At 35.5% G+C, this 24,043-nt stretch overlaps 1 protein-coding gene across 1 annotated transcript in view; it reads right to left on the bottom strand.

The window, feature by feature from the left end:
- Window positions 1–24,043, bottom strand: part of U1A (spliceosomal protein U1A) — a 195,090-nt gene that overhangs the window by 47,957 nt on the left and 123,090 nt on the right. The window contains exon 4 of the mRNA XM_089813586.1: window positions 19,444–19,538. Within this exon, the coding sequence (XP_089669712.1) occupies window positions 19,444–19,538 (95 nt within the window). The remainder of the gene's footprint in view (window positions 1–19,443; window positions 19,539–24,043) is intronic.

The raw sequence follows: 24,043 nt of genomic DNA, 5'->3' as shown, positions 1-24,043 counted from the left end.
GTCTTTGCTAAATGATGCACCCTTTGACTGAAATTTATTTACTGGGGCTACTTGTTCCATATTTCTAGCCTTCTTAATCGTTTCTTGCAAATTGAATGGGTCAAAGGCTTTTACCCAACCCTTCAATGGATTGAATAATCCCTCCGTGAACAAAATAACCAATCTCCTATCTAATATATCTAACATCATAACGAATAGCCTCTGAAAATAACTAATGAAATACTCCAATTTGCCTGTCCGTTTTAACTATGTCAACTCCCTAAGGTAGACTTATGGATCCTTCTTATCAAACCTCTCTACCAACCTGTCCAAAAAGTCGGTATATTATGTTGCTTGGTTATGCTGAAGGGTAACCATCCCATGGTACCACCAATCATGTGCAACTCCCTCTAAATGTAGCGTTGCATATTTTATTGCCTCCACTTATGTCATAGGTCTCAATGTTAAGAAGGTATCAAGCTTGTGAATCCAAGCTTGCCCTCTCATTCTGCTACTCCGATCAAATGTAGTCAAGAAAAGCTTCCCTGTAGCATGCTTTAATTCATTATCCTCGCCACGAGGTCTCCTATTATGTTTGACTACACGGTAGTGTTCTCTTCTTTGGTTCACAAACCTCTCAAAAATCATTCTCTCTCGTACCTATGATGTCAATAATTCTCATTCATCATTAGCAGCCATAAGGTTAGGATTGTGGGTTCATGCACTCAACCATAGTGGTGAGTGCCTGCAAAGCCTAAGCCATCCACTCTTTGTCCTATAACCATTGCTCTAGAAGATTCCCTTGTTCCCTAATCCTCATTCCCATTGTCTCTTGGTGGGCTACGTTGTTGCCTGTCACTCATGGTGTCTGGCTGCCTATCAAAATCTTGTTCCCTGTCAAACAAAGCTCACCTGCAAGTGTAAAATCTGTGAGAGCCAACCCCAGGTGGCTAGATGTGATTGCTAAACCCTCAAGATGGCAGGATTTAGCTCTGATGCCAATGTAATAGCCCCAACAGGTTATAACTTCATCAAACACAAAGTCTTCTCTAATTCACTTGTTTCACATTTCGTCAAACAATTTGCAAGCAAGAGATATATTGCGTATGTAAATAAGGATTGCTTTCTAAATCCCAAACTTTAATAAATATGCTTGCAAAGAACATACCAAACATCTAACAATGAAGATGCAATTGTTTTTGTATAACACTGATCACAAATAGGAAAATATGCATCTACATCAATAAGACATTATGGCGACAAATTCTGATATAAAACTCTAGTATAAATCAGATTACAACAAATTTGACAAACCGTACGAATTCCCTAAATATCTACTCTTAAACAACACAAAATGTAGTAGACGAGTCTAGATATCTTAAATAAATCTATCTAAAGAAATGCCGATAGATATCCACTACAAAATAATTATAATTTAATTTTCTAAATCTAAAATTATTTATATTTCTTTTGTCTCCATTTATTTAGGTTTTTACTAAATTAAGCCTTTAATTTTAATTTTAATTTTAATTTTAATTTTAATTTCTAAAAAAATGGATGATTTAAATCTCCAAATATTATAATTTAAACAAATATTTAATGTGGTATTTACTAAATTATTTTTAAAAGTATATTCTATTTATAATAAGATTTAAACTTTTGACATCTAGATGGTTGTCAAATTTAATTTAGAAGAATAAAAGTTAATATTAACACACTCGTACCATCTCACTCCACCCATTTTGCCATTGTAGAATGCTTATCAGCATTAATAAAAACCTGGAATTCTCCAAAAATATGAATTTTCCTATAGCAAATCATTGTAGTGATAGCATTGTAGCAGTGGTACTGTAGCAATATCCAACTTATTCCTTACTCCACAAATCTAGCCCTAGGCCACAAATTTGGCACAATGAAAACACTAATTTGTCTTCTCCAACAGTCACAACCCTTCGGAAGATATTTCACCACCTCAGTTATGCAAATCAATGGGAGTGTTTGTTCCCAACAATCAATGTAGCAACTGCAAAAACCCTTGACTCCACAAGTTATCTGAAAGAGTAGATGGCAACACATTCGATGCTCAACAATGAAGCTGCCCTCCCTATTTATTCTTTTCCTCCAATAGATGGACCTCCTTCTAGAAGAAATAAAATAATATTAAATTCCTCCTTCTAGAAGATTCTTTTAATTTATTATTTAACTTTAGTCACTTTTAATTAAATTAATTAAATATAAAGTCATCTTTTAATTTTAATTTATTTAATGACTTTATAAAAAATTAATGTAATCAATTTCTCCTTATTTCTCCACTTAGCCTTCAAAGAATGTAAGGGCTAAGAACTCCACTGAGATGCTAAAAGGATGAGGACATTACAGATTGGATATTGTCTTAAAATGGAAAAGTTGACCTAGATCTACATGGATACTCTAATTCAAATTGGGCTAGAAGTATGACTGATTGAAAAAGCACATCAAGACCTTGCTTCAGTTTGGGATCAGCTATGATTTCTTGGATAAGCAGGAAATAGTCCTTAGTGGGCACAATGTTCAACAGAAGCAGTGTAGCTTCAGAAGTTGATTGTGGGACTATTTGGTAAGCCCTTGAAACCTACTACTATCCACTGCGATAATCAAAGTTGTATTAAGCTTTTAGTCAATCCAAGCATATAGACATTCCTTACAACAATGTGACAAAGATGGTGGAAAGAAATTTGATCCAGTTGGAGTATGTTAGTACAAGCGACCAAACAGCATACATTTTCACCAAGCCTCTCTCTAGAGTCAAAGTTGAACACTTCAGGAAGAAACTTGGTATGGTTGAAATGTAAGTTATTGAGATTGAATCTCAAATTATTTATTTGTACTAATATATATATATATGGTGTTTAATGTGTAACCTAATTTTTATCATGTGTGACTATGACTTTATGGGCCCCCCTATGTGCATTATTGAAAGGCGATGATCTTTCAGATAATGAAAACTTGTGTCTAACATTGTAAGGTGACAACTTTACCATGATTAGTTCTCTATCATGATGAATATCATGTGACTTGATATCCATGGACATGTCATGATAGTTAGTATCTCTTGAACATTTGACAGATATCATGAGACTTGATATCAGTTGCAGATCATTATGTTCTTTATGAGATATATCATGGTGTGTATGCCATGAATTGTTGTGGTAGACATCATGAGACGTGATGTCAGGGCACATACCATGACATGGATATATATATATATATATATAAGAAGAATGTCATGTGACTACATATTCTTCAGCATATTATATCACTTGATATCACGAGTTAGGTGAAACCTCTTCTCACAATAGATGAGCCTATTGTGATATATACTTGGTTAGTTTCTTTATCTTCCCTAGCTAAGAGGGAGTATCGATAATGTAGCTTCGTTCGGATTAAAATAACTTAGATGATAATGATCTGTATTTAACATACATCCATTCCAATGTATCTTGCTTATATTAATGCATGTATATAATCACATCAAAATACAAATTATTATCATCAAATATATCTGATCATTATATCCAAGAGTATCTTCGATCTGCCCCTGCAGATTCTTTCTTGTTATTTCCATGTTCATCTTATATTAGTGATTGAGTCATGATCATAGGATGGGGTCCTATGCAAACATATATTTCAGATTTAATTCTGATTATTTGCCTTGCAAGATCGACGACTACATATGCGTTATCATTGAGGGCAAATAATAACTAATCCTGATTTTGTTAATTCTGTAACTTGTTATCATACTGGTCTGATAACAGATTAATTTAATCTGATATAGCATCATAAGAATAGGACAAAGTCTTTGCATTGTTCCCTTTATAAGATCGGCGCCTATCCTTAGGTTTTGGTTTAAGACTAATCTAAACTGAATTATTTATGTTCATAATTAAACTTAATTATTCTTGGAAAGTTGCCGACTTCTAGAGGTTAGGCAAATAACTTTAGAAGAGACATGTCCTTTCTAAGGACATGTCCCTTGATTCCTATACTTATAGAGGGTAAGGATGAAGTCTAAGAGCACACAAGAAAAAAGACAAGTCTGCTCCTTAGGCATTACTGCCCACATATGAATTGCAGAATTAAAAGACAGAATTCTGAATTACATTTCTAATTCAATTGAAGGCAATACTTTGAAGTTATTCTCAGCAAATCACAAGGACAAGAAGAAGATCGAATCTAGTCTATATTCAGTCATAGAAATTGCAGAAACTTTACAGATTTATGATTGGGTTTGATTATTAGTAAATTGGTGCATATTAGGGATATGTCCTGAATGGACAGGTCTCCCGAAGTGGAGACTTCTCCATTCAAGGACATGTCTGTTCAATATAATATAAATATGACTAGACCCGATATGCCTAGAACATAATGAAATCAATTGATGTGCAATCTAGAGCAGATCGAGTATAACCAGAAATAAATTCAGACCTTACTAATATTCAGTATATATTAATACTGGATTTGCAGTACATCCATACTTGACATATGATCAAAACCCATATTTTCTGATTTGAACATACTCACAACAAATCTGCAATTGAATCATCAAATTCTGAAATAGTAAAAGACATGCCTTACTCTAAATCTGATAGAAATTTAATCTAGATTTACAGAGGAATTCATTATAGTACATCTCAAGGAATCACTAATGCTGAGACCCCCTCTCAACAAGGGCTTCATTCTCCACAAATCCAAGCTTGTCTTGATAATGCACAAACTTCACACTAGCAAGGGGCTTGGTGAGAAGATCAACCATTTGATGATCAGTGCTAATGTACCTCAACTAAATAAGATTCCTTTACACCATATCTCTAATATAGTTATTTTGACTCTACATGCTTTGACCTGTCATGGAATACAAGGTTGGAGTTTGCATCACTCTTGATGAATCCCAAGCTCACCAAGTATCCATCTATTAGGAATATCACGACCTAGGTGTTAGCATAAAGGCCTTTCAACCTACAGGCATGGAACTCTGTCCCATGAATCATAATCCTCTTGCTATAGTTTCCAGATCACCAGTGAAATCGTCTCAACATGGTCTACTCCCTCTGATAAACCAATATCACCAAGATCCTCGGAAGTCAATTGAAGCAGGTCCTCTAGCTGTTCCCTATCACGAAAGCATATCCTACTCACATAATAGAATTCTCCAATGCTATTATCTCCTTCCAAAATCATACTAAGATACTTCCAAGTGATTGCAGACCTTGTCTTTACTTGGGTCCAAGATATCTTGGACCTGTTTCCATCACCAAAACCCCTCCTAGTTACAAAACTGTGAATTCCACCATTCTCGTGGTTATCTCTGGCATAGCAATTCTGCACAGTGGAGTACTTAATCTTAGTACTCTCAGCACAATATAGCTCTACAACTGGGGCAAGAAGCATGTTGGTATCATAGGAAGGTCACAGTGCCTCCCAACAGCAATAGCAGGTTTTATTTCCAAATTCCAAAAGATATGACGATGCTGAGAACATCAGAAACCATCATGACTAAATCTCCAATCACACCTGTTGCATTTAGTGATGCTTCTCTATCCAAGCCATTGCCCAATTATAAAGAGGCAGAACATACTATCAACTGCAATTAGATTTCCACAACATATGGTACCAGGATTGTGTAGCATACCTTCAGTGATTCTAGTACAAGAATATTCTGATGTTGTTAGTCCCCTGTAGTTACTCAAAAGTATTGTCAATACTAATGCAACTGAACACTCTTACAGATGTGTGAAAACATCACGATATCTTGAGCATTATGACTCATGCAAAGGCCAACTATACAAGTCAAATAATACCAAAAAGATTGTTCTTGTGCAGGCCAAATGTATATCATTTGTCTCCCAATTCAAACAATATATGACAGATCAACCATGAGAAAACACCTAGATTCATATGTTCATTAGTTTCTAGTAATGTCCCTGATTTCGCTCACCAAGAAGTAAATAAACTATTGATGGAATTTACAATTATTAATAAAGTTCTACTTAATTAATAATGAATTCAAGCTTATTAAATAGACGGCCAAGTTACTAAAAGAGTTGCATTTAATTAAGTTATTACATCCTGTCGCCTAAGCCAAAATGGAAACTCAAGATAATTTAATTATTATTTACTTATTAATAATTAAGGTAATGGCATTTTTACGTATAATGTTGTGTGATTAAAAGACTCTATTGACAGAATACTTTAGAAAATTGTAGTTAAACTCGTTAATTAAAACTTTAGACTACATCATGAGTCTTATTTGAAGTGTAGTGCTGAACCTAGAGCTGATGGGGTGATGAGGAAATTATAATTTATCATTATAATTCAAACATTTGAATGTGGGAAGGGAAAACATAATTGAATTTTATGGCTCAAACATTTGAATTGGACATATTTATTGGTTTTCCGTGAGAAAGCTGCGCACTGCGGAAAGTCAAAGGTGTATAGTTGAAACTGAATTCATCAATTTAGGACAGAATGTTTATATGCCAGGCTTGGGTTTGCACGAGAGGATCACTCTGCATGCATATTTGTTAATTGTGAAATTGTTCCAAGGGTTTAAGTTTCTGTTGACTTGAGAATTGTTCTATGTTCACAGCACCATGAATTGGTTCATTTAGAAACAAGTGAATCGTGCAATGTCAATGGCTTCAATCAGAAGGCATGCTGGGGATTCGTGGAATTGTATCTATGAAGGAATTCCAGCAATCAACTTAAGGGATTATCACAGTGACTACAGATGGAAGTTAATCGCAGGTCGTAGAATAGTCATGGGTTGACGTTTTACTTCAGGTTGAGGCAGCTCTTCTTGAGGCTCAGTGTTTTGAATCCAGAGATATATGTAAGTGATTTTCGATGCAGGTTGCAGAACTAAACTATAGCTACATTTGTGGTTTTGGCAGTCATAGTTAGAGGGAGGTCTGCATTCAGCCTTAGAAGGGGCTGCAATTCAACTTTGAGAGCCAATGTCATAGGGAGAAGGTTCGGGTTGGCTTAGGGAAGGCCACACTACATCTCAGCTATCAAAGTCAAAGGGTTTGGCATTAACGGCAGCAGCAGCCACCTCCAGGATTCACACAACATATAAATACAGTAATTCAAGGTTCTTTGTTATATTAGAAAAACGGGCTTCATAATTTTTTTGGTATTGTGAATATTAGAACATAGAGATTTTTAATGAACTAAGATGGTGTGAATTCAGTTCTGCAGACTACATTCTGAAATTTATTGCACTGTAATTTCTATTCCATATTGTTGAAAATTACAAAAAAACAACATATATTTTTGAAAAGTTCAAAAATTCGTAAACTTCATAAAACACCACAAAAAACTGAAAATTGCTACACAACCAAGAGTATTTCAATCAGCAGTTCAAAGTTTCAAGGTTCAAGCCAGCTGGGCTCTTACAGTGGTATCAGAGTGGTTTCCTGCCATCCTACAGGGAACTGAGTTCACTCATGCAGCATCGAAGGTTCATTCCAGGATTGTATTATACTCGCAGAGGTAGAGCTTCACTACAAGGCAAAGGGGAACAGGAAATTCAGTTTGGCACTATGGGTGATAGATTTGGAGGTAATGCAGGTATATTGATCAGGAGACATGCTAGAGAGTTATTTAGGAACATTGCACATAGCCAGCAAGAAGGCAGCTGGCAAGCACCAGGTAGCTAACGTGCTTCAGCAGCTCTCTGACACACTTCAGCAGATTTCTTTGCACAAGGGTCACAGTAGAGACAGGATTACTAGGAGTATTGAGTTCACACAGGTCTAGAGCTGATGCCATAGGTACACATGACAGGCCTATGCATCCTACTTTTCTGAGGAATGAATTGGATGAGGCTAGTGTTGAGGGTGAGGCAGCATTTTTTACTGATAATATGTTGGCTTTACATGCAGAGTGGGATGTTTTACCTCATGATGTGAAGCAACACCTAGATTTTGATAGGTTTATAAACTAGAAGAGAGAGCATTCCAGAGGTAGACTGGATGGTAGACAAAAGGCCAAGAACAGTGACCTCAAGCATGCCACCAGCAAGCTCACTCTTTCCATGTTTAACGTTAGTGGAAAGGCTACTGCACGAGCTTGGATCAGTAAGGTGGACACATATCTGACTCTTAGACCTATGACTGAACCGAATGCTATAAAATCTGCAACTCTGCATTTAGATGGGACAGCATACAAGTGGTGGCATCATGCGATGGTCACCCTTCATCATAATTTGATTAAATCTTATCAGGAGTTTGTTGACGGGTTAGTAGGGCCTATTAATCAGACACATACAGAAACGGGAAACCTATTATCAGGACCTCGCAGCTCAAGCAGACTAACAGTCTAGTGTCTTTCATTAGTGAGTTTTTGAGACTCTGTCATGGTTCCTAATGTGACAAAGAAGTGCTTGCTATGCTATTTACAGAGGGGTTACATGAGCCACTTAGAGGGTGGCTTAAGGCATTTGATCCACCATTCTTTCAAGAAGCCATCAAGAAAGCCAGGAATATGGATGCAAGAGCCTTATGACAAAGAGCATTTCTGCCCTTTGAGGCCTAAGGAACAGGCAAACTGTTCGATGTGGATGTTATAATGAGGTTGAGGATGAATTTTCAAATCAGCCAATGGGTACAGATGTTGATGATGATCAGAGGATCCCTACTGAGTTTGGTCCCTCTGCTTTCAGAATGTGAGGATTGGTAGATGGATATCATTGCATTTCCATGTTAGACACTGACGATACACATAATTTCTTACATGACAGTTTTGTTAACCGATGTGGCCTTTAAGTGGAGGAGTTTGTTGGGTTCCAAGTCAAGGTGGTAGATGGTACACTCTTACCTTTACCAGGAGCATACGACATATCTATTTATTCCTTGGTGATTATGTGATGCAGTCAATTGTTTATGTGATCAATGTGGGAGGAATGGATGTTGTGCTAGAGATGCAGTGGTTACAGGATATTGAGGATTTTTCCTTGGCCTGCGCTTAATGGAGATGAAGTTCGAGTATTGAGGCAGGAGATATGTGTTACAAGATGTCGCAGAGGAGAGTTCACGTACTATGTCTCTTTGTGCAGTGGATAGTGGGGATTTACAGAGGCATGATACAGTACAAGTGGAGCAAGTTATGCATCATGTCTTCCATAGTTCATTGTTACCTAGTCCAGTTCAGCATACGGGTGTAGTTCACTTTGCAAACAATCCCTTGTTTCATATTGATGTTACTTTGTCATATGGCAATCTGTTATTTGAGTTTAATGTTATTTTTCCTCAAGTGATGCATGAGGACGACATTTGGGATCCCACCAATGCACTAGGATGTCAATTGGTTCTTACGGATTTCAGACAGGTCTTGTTGAAGAGTTTACAAAGGTGTATAAGTGAGGAGTGCATACAGCTTCACGTTTGATCCTCATGTGCAAGATATTTACCAGATGCAAAGCTCGTCTGTGCATGAGTTTGATGTTGGTATAATAGCTTGGCTAGCATAGACAGAGAGGGAAAGTCTAGTATTCTTGTTGAGTTACTTCTGTCTAGTTGCATGCATTTTTCCATGGGATCCCACTGGAGGTCAGTGTCTCTTTGGGGTTGGCGTTCAGTGAGCTACTGGATGCGAGATAGCTTGACGACAAGTAATTTTAGGGAGGGCAGACTGTAATGTCTACAATTTTGCTCACCAAGAAGTAAATAAACTATTGATGGAATTTACAATTATTAATTAAGTTCTACTTAATTAATAATGATATCAAGCTTTTTAAATAGTTGGCCAGGATATTAAAAGGGGTGCATTTAATTAAGTTATTATATCCTATCACCTAATCCAAAGTGGAAACTCAAGATAATTTAATGTTATTAATTTACTTAATTAATAATTAAGGTGGTGGCTTTTTTAGATATAATGTCTATGTGTGATTAAAAGACTCTATTGGCAGCATACTTTAGAAAATTATAGTTAAATTCATTAATTGAAAATTTAGACTATGTCATGAGTCTTATTTGAAGTGTAATGCTGAAGCTAGCGCCAATGGGGTGACGAGGATATTGTAATTTATCATTATAGTTCAAACATTCAAATGAGGGAAGGAAAAACATAATTGAATTTTATGAATCGAACATTTAAATTGGGCATATTTATTGGTTTTCCACATGGTTACTGGGAGACCCGTCTGCCCCCTAAAAGACATATCAGAGAAGGAGACGCTCGGAGACTTTTTGCATCTCTGGAGACATCAAAAAAGGTTGGAGAGTTCATGACGAAGTCTCCTGAAGTCTCTCAGTCTCCTAATCCAAAAAGTGAAGTATCGCTGAAGTCTCCTGATAAAAAATAAATGTAAAATATAATATTAAATTATTTATGTATTTTAGCCCTCATTTTAATGTTTTTAAATGCAAAAATTAAGACCAATGACAATTTAAATGATTTTTTGGACAGCATGATAGCTGAAGACCTTGAGATGGATGATCACAACCTTGTCGAGTAGATGATAGTACCAGATTCTGGTTTTTGTTTGCTGTACTAAATTTGTTCATTTTTGTTTGCATATCGGCAATTTAGAATCAAACTGAACTTTTTGAATTTAAAATCTGAATATGTAATGATAATCTCAGCAATTATCAATCTGATATGATGATCATCATATGCAATATTCGGAAAACGAGTAGGACTATGAAATACATTAATGTGATTATGGGAGTTTTGAAATATTTGACTCTATTTTAATGTGACATTACTATTATTATTTATTTTACTCTTTTAGTTTTACAGTATTAGTTTTGTATTTAGTATTAGAATCTTTAAACTATTAAAAAAAATTGTTGTCTCCAAGTACCCCCATCTCCTATTTTTGAAAAATTGGCATACTGGTACCAGTACTAATACCGTGGACCTCCAAATCTCCTTGTCTCCCAGTAACCTTGCGTTTCCATGAAAGAGCTGCGTACTGTAGAAGCTGTAAATTGTAGGTTGAAGCTGAATTGATCAATTTAGAAAGAAATAATGTTTATATGCTAGGTTTGAGTTTGCACTGGAGGATCATTCTGCCTCCATATTTTTTAATTGTAAAATTGTAACAAGGGTTTAAGTTTCTGTTGACCCAATTGGTAACCCTCTACGTTCATAACACCTTGAATTTATTAATCTTGAAATCTCAATCAGAGGCCATTTTGGGGCTTCGTGGAATTGCATCTGAGAAGGAAATCTGGCATGCAACTTAAGGGATTATCACAGTGACTACAGATGGAAGTTAATCGCAGGTTGTAGAATAGTCATGGGTTGACGTTTCACTTCAGACTAAGGCAGCTGTTGTCAAGGCTCAGTGTTTTGAATCCAGGGATACACACAAGTCAACGGTAGTGATTTTAGATGCAGGTCACAGCACTAAACTATAGCTGTGTTTGTGGTTTTGGTAGTCATAGATAATAGAGGAAGGACTGCATTTAGCCTTAGGAGCTGAAATTCAACTTTGAGAGCCAGTGTTACAGGGAGAAGGCTCAGGTTGGCTTAGGAAAGGCCACAGTACATCTCAGCTATCAAAGTCGAAGGGTTTGGCATTAACAGTAGTGGCAGCCACCTCCAAGATTCACACAACATCAAATACAGTAATTCCAGGTTCTTTGTTATATTAAAAAAAAATGCTACATTGATATTTGGTATTGTGAATAGGCAAGAGCCTACAACACAATGGTAAATTGTGACCCTCTTATCTAGGAGGTATTGGGTTTGAGTCTACTCAAGCTTAATAAATAATAATAATAATTAATCACAACACATAATAATTAATATTGGCTTCGGCCTCTTACCGATCAAAAAAATATATATATTTGGTATTGTGAATATTAACACTTACATTTTTAATAAATTAAGATTTTATGAATTTAGTTCTGCATACTACATTCTCAAATTTATTGCACTGTAATTTCTATTACATATATTGAAAATTACAAAAAAAACGTTCGTATTGGAATGGTTTAAAAAGCTGTATATTTCAAAAAACATCAAAAAAACTGAAAATTGCTACACAAACAATGCTATTTCTATCAGCAGTTCAAACTTTCGGGGCTCGAGCCAGCTGTGTTCTTACATCTCTCTCTATTTGCAATCTCATATTGAAGCATACAAGAAAACCAAGAAGGCTTGAGAGACTTTTGAAAAGTAGTATGGTAGAAATAATAAATTCAATGAATATCAGATTGATAATGATTTGACGAATCTCAATCAAAATGGTCTTAACCACACCTAAGACTACATCTCCAATATTGCAACATTATTAAGGAGGATTTACAATTGATTCTTAGTTTGTTGACCAAGCTTGGTTTTGAGTTTTCAGTGTTTGCATTTGGCTTCCATTCTCATTGGAATTCTATGGGAGAAGCATATGTTGATCCAAAGCTTGATGAATTTAGGAATCACTGTGATGGCCCAATTCCCATATAAAATTGAATAATAAAAATGATAATATAATGACTAGTATACATTTATTGATCATATTAGTGAATGTAATCATTAAATAAATAATAAAATAATTAATCAAATCAATATATTAATTATTAAAAAATTCAAAATATAAATAAGCAAGTAAATTATAATATAAGATGATTATAAAATTAACAGCAAATCACGTTAAGTATAGAAGCAATAATAATAAACAATCAATAATCATGATCAATCATATATGGAAATAATTTGTCACATAGTTGGTTGGCCTCATTACAAAGTAGATGGAAATTTTACATCTTTGGTTTACACATTTTAGCTAATGAATGAATTTTGTTGATCTCATGCCTACAAAATACTCGACATTGTCGCTTCTATCTTAACAACAATGTTTCATGGTATTCCCTTTTTTAGTAAACTATAAATAGCCTTACTTTAAAAAAAAATTATCTCTGTCAATTTCTTCACTAGCAGCAACATCAACGTTGTTCCCAAATGATAGAATAATGGGATGTTTATTAACAAAGAAGTGATCATAATATCATTTGGGAGTTGTACGAGACCTTACCTCCAGATGGCTGCCATCATATCGAGTATGATAAATGGAGATCTCAGCAAAAACACTTTTATTATGATGGTGTCAGTGAATTGCAATTATGACATTAACTCCTTTGGAGTGAGGGGGGTTATGATTATTAGAAAGGTGGGCTTTTCGCACGGATTCTAGGCAATTTTTTCCATTCCTATTTTCAATAGTGGTGTGGTTTTCAGTTGCAAAGCGTTTTGGGGTTCTCAGAGAACGAAAACCAGCAATTTCGGTGCTGAGAAAATGGGGGGAAAGAGGAAAAGGTTGGAGCCGCCTGGCTGCTCAGAGTGGAAGAACAAGCCGGAGGTGTGGGACATTATGCGGCGGGGCAATTTCACAGGGTACATGGAAAGGCTTAGAGGTAATAATCCGGCAATTACGCACCAGTTCATCAAATCTTGGAAGGATGGCTCTGTGATGGTTGGGAACCAACACATGGATATCACCGAAGAAATTACTGAGGAGGCTACGGGGCTGGACATGGATGGGATTAATTTTTCTTGGGAAAGGAAGCTTTCAGACAAGGCTATTGATGATTTTGTGGAGACTGAACAGGAGAGAAATCCTCTGGTCAAGATAGGTAACTCGTATTTTAACTCGGCCTCTATTTCTCGACCATGGCATTTTGTGCTCTTTGTGATAATGGAATATCTGACTTTAGATGGGAGATTCACCAAGTTGTATGGGTATCACTTCATGTTGGCAAATCATTTCGGACATGATGTGATGATCAATTTTCCTTTTTATCTTTTGCAGTCTCTTAGTATTTCCACTCAGGCCATTCAGAAAGACCCGAATGGAGAGCATGCCTGCCATGAGGGTCTCATGGTCTTGATTATGAACGTGTTAAAGTCTAAAAAAATTTTGAAACCTAGGAGTTTGAAAGGGGTTGATCAGGAAACGGAAGGGAGCATCCCGGATAAGGGCTATGATTCCGATACCCAAGATGAAGCTGAAGGGGCTTTGGGAAGCGTGAAAAAGGGCTCGGGTGGTAGTTCAAAAAAGAAGAAAAAGATTGTTGAGGATGATGACTTTAACCGGGAAAGTGACTTCGTGGAGGAAATTGTGAGAGACCAGTACAACAAGAGGAGTGGAGGCAAAAGAAAGAGTAAAGGCTTTCAAGATGATCGGGTCTCTCCTCCTTCTGATGACGAGCCTCTGGCTCACCAGTTCGAAAGGAAAAGAAATTCCTTAAGGCGGCAGGAGGACAGGTATAAAACAAGGAAGAATGGGAATTCGGACAATGAGGATGATGGAGAACAGGGGTATATGTCAGATTTGGGTGATAAAGCCGATGGTGGGCTTGGGTCTTCCAGGGGCTTATTTAGCAACCCAGGTTCAATTCGGAAGAAGATTGGTACACTTAAGCAACAAATGCAGCTGTTGGGCACGGAAATGGAGCAACTCAGCAAAACCTCCGGAGGGGAGTGAACATTGGGCCAACATATTGATAAACTTTCGGAAGTTATTGGGAATGCAGAAGAAGTGAAAAATCTCATGCATAAGATACCACTGCTTGAAGCAAAACAAAGGGTTATGGATAAAGAGATAAGCAATATTCAGGGGAAGGAGTCGAAACTGGAAACAAAGCTGGACAATTTGGATAAATTGTTCAAACAGTTGGCGAACAATGTCAGTAACCTTTTGAAGAGGAATGAGAGTGACAAGGGCCAGGATTCTCCTCCAGGGGCTAAGACTCAGGAACCAAGAAAATGCACCCGTGCTCACTCTAAAAAGAATCAGCAAGTCAATAAGAAGTACGAGGTGAAGGTTGCTGCTGAAAATATGCAGACTTTGGTGGACCAAGCTATTGACCTGATAAAGACTTCTTAGCTGGTCGGTTGTTGTTCTTTTGCTGTACTTTTGCTGTTTTTTCCAGCTCTGTTTTGTGTGACCTCATGACTGTTTTTGTTGGAGGTCCATTTCATGTTGTTCTGTGCTTCTTTTCTCTAATGTTTATCTCTAGACTTCTGTTATTGTATAGGTTTTGGGTCCTTTAAAACCTGTTTTACTTAATCAAAACAAAGAACGGAAACATTTTTATAGAATGTAGAAACAAGATGTTTCTAGAAAGAAACATCATTGACAAAAGATAATATAGCAAACTTTCCTATACAGACTAAAGACGACTAGATGACCATTAAAGAAACATTTTATCTTGGAAGATATAATCCTAATACCCTCCCTTAATGGTCATTGTATGGATGTTGGAACATTTTGTAGTGATTGAGACCCTACCTAGATCTCGAAAATCGTAGAGACGAAGAACTTTTGCAGAAGAGTACTACGACTCATAACAAACTTTTGTTAAGTTTGTTATAAATAAATCCAGAAACCAAAGTTTTGCAAATCATCAATCTTTTTTAAGAAAAAATGGTAAGAAACCTTGAATCTCATGCAACTTTGCATATTACAGAACCGAAAGATGATTTTCGAGGATTAAATCGGCAAATACAGAAAAAAATATCTCATACGAACATCAGTGATTACAAATGACTCGATATGATTTTTGAGCGAAAAAAAAATCAAAACCGAGCAAGCATGGATTTTGAGAAAATGTTTCGGCTAACCAAGAAAATTTGACTAAGATCCAAAAGAGATCTCAAAAAATCTAGAAGGAATCTGAAATCAGAATAAACTTTTGGCTTGTACAAAATTCCAGGCATGGAAACTGATGCACCCAGAAAATTCGGATTGCCAATCCAATTGAGGTTTCGAAAAATCCATGAAAAATCTACAAGTAGATTTTGGATTCAGCAAGAGAACAATGATTTTTAAAGGAAATCCTTGCTGGTTGGAAAACCCTCAAAAAAATTGCAAATAACCATCACAACAAAGCTACAAGTGAAAATGGTCATCGTTTTTCTCAAAAAAGACCTTGAAATAGGTCAAAAATGGTGGATGAGTAGAAGAAAACACCACAGAAAGGCCAAGGGTTGCAGAAAGAGTGCACGAGTCTCAGAAAAAAACAGTCGCGTCCACAATTAGGAAAGGGAACAAAACAATCAGCAAACACTAGCAGTTGCAATCTTAGACATCATGTGAACTGTAAAAAAGAGTCACAGCACTAGAGAGAAGCCCTCAAAATGAAAAGAGGTTGCCACAAAAATACACTAGGAACGTATGTTGTAGAGATAAAAAATGTCGTCTGAGACAAATACAAGCCCAGATATGGTTGTGTGAGTTGTAGACAACTATAGATGGATTAAACGGGGATAGAACAAGCAGAGCCAAAAAAATGTTGCAACCAACTCTTCAGGTATCCTCATTCTCTTTTTCATAGACAGGTCTACAAATAAACGGATTTATCTCAGAAAAATTGAAGGACATAAGATTTCCTAATGAAATTCTTAATTTTTTTCAAAAAAAAATTCGTAAGCTCTAATGCCATGTTCCATAGGCAAAATGATAGAATAATGAGATGCTTACTAACCAAAAACGACAACATTCTTATAGAATGTAGAAACAAGATGTTCCTAAAAAGAAACATATAATGACAAAAGATAGAATAGGAAACTATCCTATACAAATTGAAGACAACTAGATGACCATTAAAGGAGGGTATTAGGATGATCTCTTCCAAGATAGAATGTTTCTTAATGGTTATTTGGTTGTCTTTAGTCTGTATAGGAAAGCTTCCTATTCTGTCTTTTGTATTTTAATCAAAGTAACAAGAATCGGAATCGGATCGAAATCGGCAAGGCCAAATCAAATCGTGAATCGGCCATGAATCGGAATCGAATCGGCCATGAATCGGAAAATTAAAAAAACCCTTGAAATTTAGTGAGTAACTTATTTCATAAACCCTTTATCGCTGATTCGATTCACCGATTCACAAAAAATCGTTTGGCTTGAATCGAATCGCCGAATCGCGTGAATCGCATGAATCGTCGTGATTCTTGGAACTATGATTTTAATATATGGGCATCGTAGCTAGGGGTTAAACAAGGGAGAACACATTTTGGAGCTTCTCTTCATATGGCTTCATCACAAAACATGCTCTCTTCATTTAAGTCGTGTTCGTCGCCACACATCCCAATGACTAACAACACATATACATATTTGTGAGAAGCGATCTATTTTGGATCTACTAACATGAATGGTGAAGCATTTTATGATATTCTTTGTGTGCTTTCATTGTCAATCAATATCCTTCCTATCTATCAAATCACACAGGATCAAGTGGGTATAAGTGTTGGGTTCGCAGCAAATTCTATCATAATTCAGAATCTGCATAGCAAAGACATCATTATAGTTGGGGAGGTTGATCAACAATCTCAAGCCTACACCTCACATTTTTCTCCTATTGTGATGTACAGAATATGTCATCTAGTGTGGACACTAAGTAGATTCAATATGGTCATTTGAATCTTGGAGTTCTTTAATCTATTGAGGATGTAGAAACATGTGTCTATGTTCCATCTATATGATCTAGTACTGCATTTGAGGATGCTTGCATTGCCACTTGTGATTCAATGTAGCAAGATGCATATTGTCTTCCAAAAATGGCTACTTGTTATGGAAGCTTAATGGACATTGCAAATTTATTTGCAGTACCACATTTCAGACTTGGGAGACACCATTGATTGCACTTGTCTACTCTTTGATGGAGATGGTTCTTCTTTAATTGTTGTGAGAGAACACTTGGACTCTCTTGTTCATTCATCACTAAACATTAATATTTGGAGGAAGCAACTTTATCTTCAGAGGAGATAGCCTTGTCTTTGGATTGTGCTCTATAATAATCTCTGCTATATTATAAATTGTAATGAGAACCATTTGTGGCATAAATCACACTTATTTTGATTTATCAACATTTAGACATAAGCAAAATTCGAAGACACCGCACGTCATCTTTCTTCACCCATTTTTCTTTCATGAATGGAAAGATGTCCTACATACAATCTTGTTTTTGCCTCTTCCTAAGCAGGGATATTGTTCAACATGAGCGGATCATCTTAAACATACATCTTCAGACATCTACCATCACCACAGAAGACTCTACATTGGGGAGGCTACATGGTCTCTCTTCTTCAGTCCTACAACTTTCATTGCATAGGATTTTGTCTCTCCCATTCTTTATCGACAGCAATTTTTGTAGTTTCTCTTTTAAGGAGTTCTCTTACTAAGTTTTCTCATTTTCTTCATTGCGACATATTGCATTTGTACATGGGTACCTAATATGGCCTAATAGTCAAGACCCATCTTTGCATTGGTGCATCTTGCACATTCTCCTTAAATTGCTCTTAAGGGGAGATGTTGGTTTGAAAGGGCTGTTTTGCATAGCTAGTTCATCACCTAGATCCTATTCACATTTGTCACTTAAGTTAACTTAGGTACACATAATCACATGTCATAATCTTATGCAATCCTATGTCTCAACTTGGCCTACACAACCAAGGGATTTCCTTTGTAATCTTGATTAATTCAATCTATTCTCATCTATCATTTACATCGTCTGATAGAATAGAATTATTCTCTGCTATCCAATTTCTCTTGTGCTTTCATACAAGTTCCTAGATCTTGGGTGGCTGCTATCTTTAGCCAAATCTTGCATGCTATATGTGAACAGAAATGATGGAATTGTCCCCAAACAAAATGGTACCACTTGTCCAAAACAGAATTAAGTAATTTAAAAAGCCGGATGCATTTTCAAAAATCAGATTTAAATCATTATTTATTCAATTGCCACATTTGTTATCATTTGGCAGTAATGATATGTAAATGTTGTTAGGTTTCTTGACCAAAGTTATGACTGTGGAGAACAGTTTGAACATTGAAACGGGATATGTATTTGACTTTTGTATTAGATTGTATAAAAAGCTACTCCGATTGTGTAAGTTCTTCAGTTTTTCTCTTAAAGCGAATTTACATAATTTTGACTAACAATGTTTTGCACTATTGGAGTAACTGATAGTCTTTTATAATTCGTTTTTCAAACTAATCCTATGGTTTTGATTTTTTCCCTACATTTTATAAGTGGCTTCCTATGTTTGACCCCTGTTATCCCTTCATTTGGGTGATATTTCTACCCATCTGGAAAACATGTCCCTCTCCCTAAAATTTTGGGTAATGTAGTTTATAATATCCAAAGGATGCCTAGAATAAGCTCCACTGCAATTCTGAATGTTATCAAGATAATAAAAACATAGATCATAAAAACTCTTCATACAAAATTGTCTAACAATTACTGATCCTGAAGAAATTGAAATGAAAATAAATTGACTAAACCATGAATTTTGAAATAACTGAATCGATTCTTGGAAAGAGTCATATCTATTCTATCAAGGCCTTCAGTTCGAACCCGGAATGGCTTTATGCTGGATATTTTTCACGCAGAGGCATTTGCTTTCAGAAAATGTAACTAGGTTATAACAAATGAAATACATAGTTAACTACAATACCCAAAAAACTGAATTCAAACTTACTACTGCTGGTGCACCATAAGCAGATGGATATGCTGCATTAGGAATTGCCCCAACTTGTTGAGCTTCATGATGTTGATCCCTACGCCTCCTTTCAGCTGAAAATAATAATATTGGCTCAAAATTGTGTTCTTTGCACACTTGAGGAAATAAAGCTAATATAGATTTACACACAGTTCAATGTCATTAAACAAAGATATCCCAAGCTTAAAGAAATAATTAAATACAAGGAAAAAATCACAATTAACAGTGGATGAAGTAGAAAACTACCTCAAATATAGGGAAAAGGACATATTTACATTGTAAAGAAAATGTGTAAAATTATTGATGTAAAATTATTTCTCCATGTTGGCAAAGAAATGTTCCTTATACAATGCAGCATAAAAGATTGTCAGATATATGGAAACGTTTAGACAGATATCATCAAAAGTCAAAAGAAAAAGATTCTAAGTAGTGACGGAATCAGCAAGATCAGGATAAGTAACAAAAGCATTGCCATAAGCCATCATGTATAGAATCATGACACAGATGATGACCTCAAAAGATATAAAAAATCAAAACTCCTCTTGAACAAAAAAGGAAAGTGTATCCAGCATTGTTAAAAAAATGTTGGTCTGATAAAGCAAAAGATAGAAAGAAGCACTGCCCCATAAAAGAAAAGCTGTCTAGATTAGGTAATAAACCAATACGCATGCCAGAAAAGGAAATGAATATATTTACTATATTTATTATTCATTAATCAAAAAATGGCAACAGAATTGACAAACACCTCATGCACGACCCTATGAAGTCTTATATTCAATTTATACAAGAAAACTATTAATTTTTAAAACAAAAGAATTATAACCTATAATAATGTGATCTATAAAATGGATCCAAGTCATCACCAAGTTGACTGACTGCGGATGCAGTTTCAGCCATGATGTGGTTAGCTTTCAAGTAAAAAAGTGGTGCCTTGGTGGTACCAAAAGTTGAATACTCATGCTCATCTCAAAAAAAAATTGCAATTTCTAAATAATAAGAAAGCATATTGCTTCTAGTCTACATGCAAAAGTTATGGTTTCCAGACGATGAAAAACAAATATAGATAATAGAACACATACCACTGTTTCACATTTATAAAGTAGCAATTTCATTATCTCCCTATGTTGAAAAGCAATGCATTTGTCACAACTGAGAAATAAAATAAAATCAAGGGATAGATAATTTCAGTTTCAATTCTGATTCTGGAGACTTCTATAGTATGTGGAGGACCATCCAACATCAATTTGAGGGGCAAGGAGGGATTGGCTTCAGTAGTTGAGGCTGGATTAACATTGTATGACAGAGACAAAAAGTACTTCCAGCTGGAAGGTGAAGAAATCATATGGCGGTTGTGAAGAGTAGCCAGATATTGTAATTTCTGATAGAACTTTGTTAAGGCATATACAGTTCAAAGTTTATTATACTTCATTATGGTATAGTTCCACTTAGTTCTGACAGCTTTATGTTCGTTGTTTACCATGATCAATAAGATTATTTTCAATTTATATTATTATAACAGCGTATCGAAATCAGTAGCAGCAAATCTCTAAAAAGCATAATCTGGATAAGGAAAGACATGAAACGGTGCAAACCACTAATTTATAGAAACTCTTACGCAATGGCAAAAACGATTAAACAAGAAATACTCTTAGATATACAAAAAAATAAAAACAATAGATGCCTTCTTTGTGAGAGGTCATCCCCAACAGAAAAATAAAAACAAGTCATGGCCCAAACAATCAAAGTCTAGATGTAAATAAAAATCTCTAGGAAGATCTATGAAGATATGTTGGAACTACAATGAAACTAGACATTTTAAGTTGTGTAACTTTTCTAAACCTTGACAAAGATAAGGAACACAACAATGTCCATTTCATAAAAATGACAAACTTCCACTAAAGAGAGAAGTGATATATACCTGGTATCTTCAAAGTATACACTCCTGTCATGATGCTTAGTTAATCAACTGGATACATCCTTTGTATGACTCCCAAGAAGGGGTGGTTTTTTAAGTATGAAAGATATAATGGATATAATATCTGCTTATGGAAAAAAAACTCCACATATAAAAATCATAGGAGATGGAAGAGTTAAGGTAACATTTATAAATGGGGGAGTCAAAACCTTTCTGAGCTTTTGTATATTCAATATTTGGCTAGAAATTTTATATTTGTAAGTATAATACGTGATCCAATTGTCCAAGTGATATTCAACTTAGATATATGCTAGATGATTCAAAGAGAAATTGTATTTGCAAGAAAAAGTCTGCCCTGGGGCACCGTTCAAGATTCAGGAAAGCACTATTCGTGATGTAGGTGAAAATTTATAGTTTTCTTAAGTATAGCAATGGAACAAACATGGGACAAAATAGACAGAAAAGCCTTCCAGAAATCCACACTATTAGTATGGCTAAATTAGTTCTCAAGTAACCTCTAGATTTTGTTTTATGTGAACAAAGCATGCAGGGTAAACAAAATCAAATAAAGTTCCCCGATAGTGTAACAAGAGTGGATGGGATTTTGTAGACACTTTTGTTTTTCTGAGAACCGCTGCAAATGTAATAGAACTGCCATAATGTTTGGTATGTGTTTTCCAAATGACAATGACCTCTTATTTATATTGAGATTATATTAAGAGGAGACATGTCCTATGCATGTCCCTTCATGGACATGTCTATTCATTAAGATGATAACAGTCTAATAATTTATATAATATATCATATATATAATTTATTATTTAATTAATATAATAATTGATTAATTAACTACACACACAAATATATATAACTGACCAAAATATATATATGTATGTATATAGATATCACATTTATATATCATATATGTAACTTCAGTTTAGTCTCATGAGTTTATCCAACTGGAGCTACCAAACATCAACAATCCCTCTTAACTAGGGAGAATAAGCACAAGACATATATTACAACATTGGTAACATTAGGAATGGAAAATTTTAAGGATATCTTTGATCAGAAGATATCCACCATTTTGATATCACATTTGATATCATTAGTATTGGTCTTCCAGAATATCAAAATATGATACTCACCAAATACGCTAAGTAATGGCCTGCAAAATATCAACATATGATATTCACCATATACTCAATAAGGTTTGATATCACATCTGATATCATTAGTATTGGTCTTTCAAAATATCGACACATGATATTCACCAAGTATTCAAAATGGTTTTGATGGAGTTCAATTTTTTTTTGCTTCCAATTGTGCACGTTTTCATTATGGACCAGCACATATATTTCATCTAGTATGCGAGCTATTACATGAAAGGACCGGCTACCTATGACAATATGAAGACATGCTGACTTGTTGATCATAATTATTGAGCCTATCCCATTAAGGAAGTCCCTTATTTGGTGTCAAGCTTACCAAATGGAGTATATGTGTATCAACAGCAGGCTATAGCTATGAGCAATGACAGTTAAATATTGACAGGAGGAAAAGATGAAATGGAAACTAGTGTTGTGAATCTTTAAAGTGATGTTGGAATGCTCCTTGTTGCTACAGACCATGATTTTCTTTTGCAAGAAAATGTTTCCCAGGTTTTGATAGAAGCTATAGGGCCTTCTCTGGGCATTGCAGTCATTGGAGCAGCAGGATGTGCAGCTTGGTTCAGTATTTCTATTATTTTTCTCTCCTCTGATATGGAAACAGAGCTTTTGTGTAAAGCATGGGCACGCATCAAGCAAAGAGAAGTGCTTGTTTGCATCATATCAGCAATGGATGGATGTGTTCTAAAAGTGCTTTAGAAGATTTGAGACACGAAATATTGATAGGAAGCTAAAGTTGGGCCAGCTTCCATTGTTTTTATCAGATTTGTTAAATAGGATCTCATTTCTTCCAGAGGCTTATCAGGGAGAGAATTATTTGCCTCTTGATCAATTAATGGTAAATGAATACCCTCCTGGAGTTGGTTTGTCTCCACATATAGACACACATTCTGCATTTGATGGATGCATAGCTTCTCTTTCTTTGGCTGGTCATTGCACCATGGAGTTTAGAAAGTACAGTACTAGATGTTGGCTTTCTTCTAAAGAAAATGATTCTGATCAGGGACAACTAGATGTTGATATGAGTCATACAGAAGATAATGTTGGCAATCAAGGCTCGACAAAGTATCCAAAGTTTGAAAGAATGGAACTCAAAGGAAACTGCTTATTAAATGGACACAAATTGTATGTGGTATCAATTCCTATGTTATGACCTACAACATGGAGGAATTCTATCTTGCAACTCAAATCTTTCCAAAAGCTGCCTATTATTATTCGAAGAACTGTTTAATCAAATATAGAATGTTATCAGAACTTGTTGTCTTGGGAAAATGCCAATGGAATTTTGTCTTATGTAGGGTGAGGATATGGTTGTCATTGCAATATATAAATTGATGAAACAGGCTTCTGAAGTGTTGATTGAAGCTAGACATAGGATCCAAATAAGTGTGAAATTGTTTACCAATCCTTGTCGTCTATAACAGATTTCAACATGGCATTCCTGTAGCAGCACGATATCAAATCCTGAACATCATTGAAGTCAAATTTTGTCTGG

This window comes from Cupressus sempervirens, chromosome 2 (assembly GCF_028749045.1).
Source record: "Cupressus sempervirens isolate cs-2001-9-10 chromosome 2, ASM2874904v1, whole genome shotgun sequence".
Lineage (NCBI taxonomy): Eukaryota > Viridiplantae > Streptophyta > Pinopsida > Cupressales > Cupressaceae > Cupressus > Cupressus sempervirens.
Note: the sequence above shows the minus strand (reverse complement) of the source record. Positions and strands in the feature narration are given on the sequence as shown.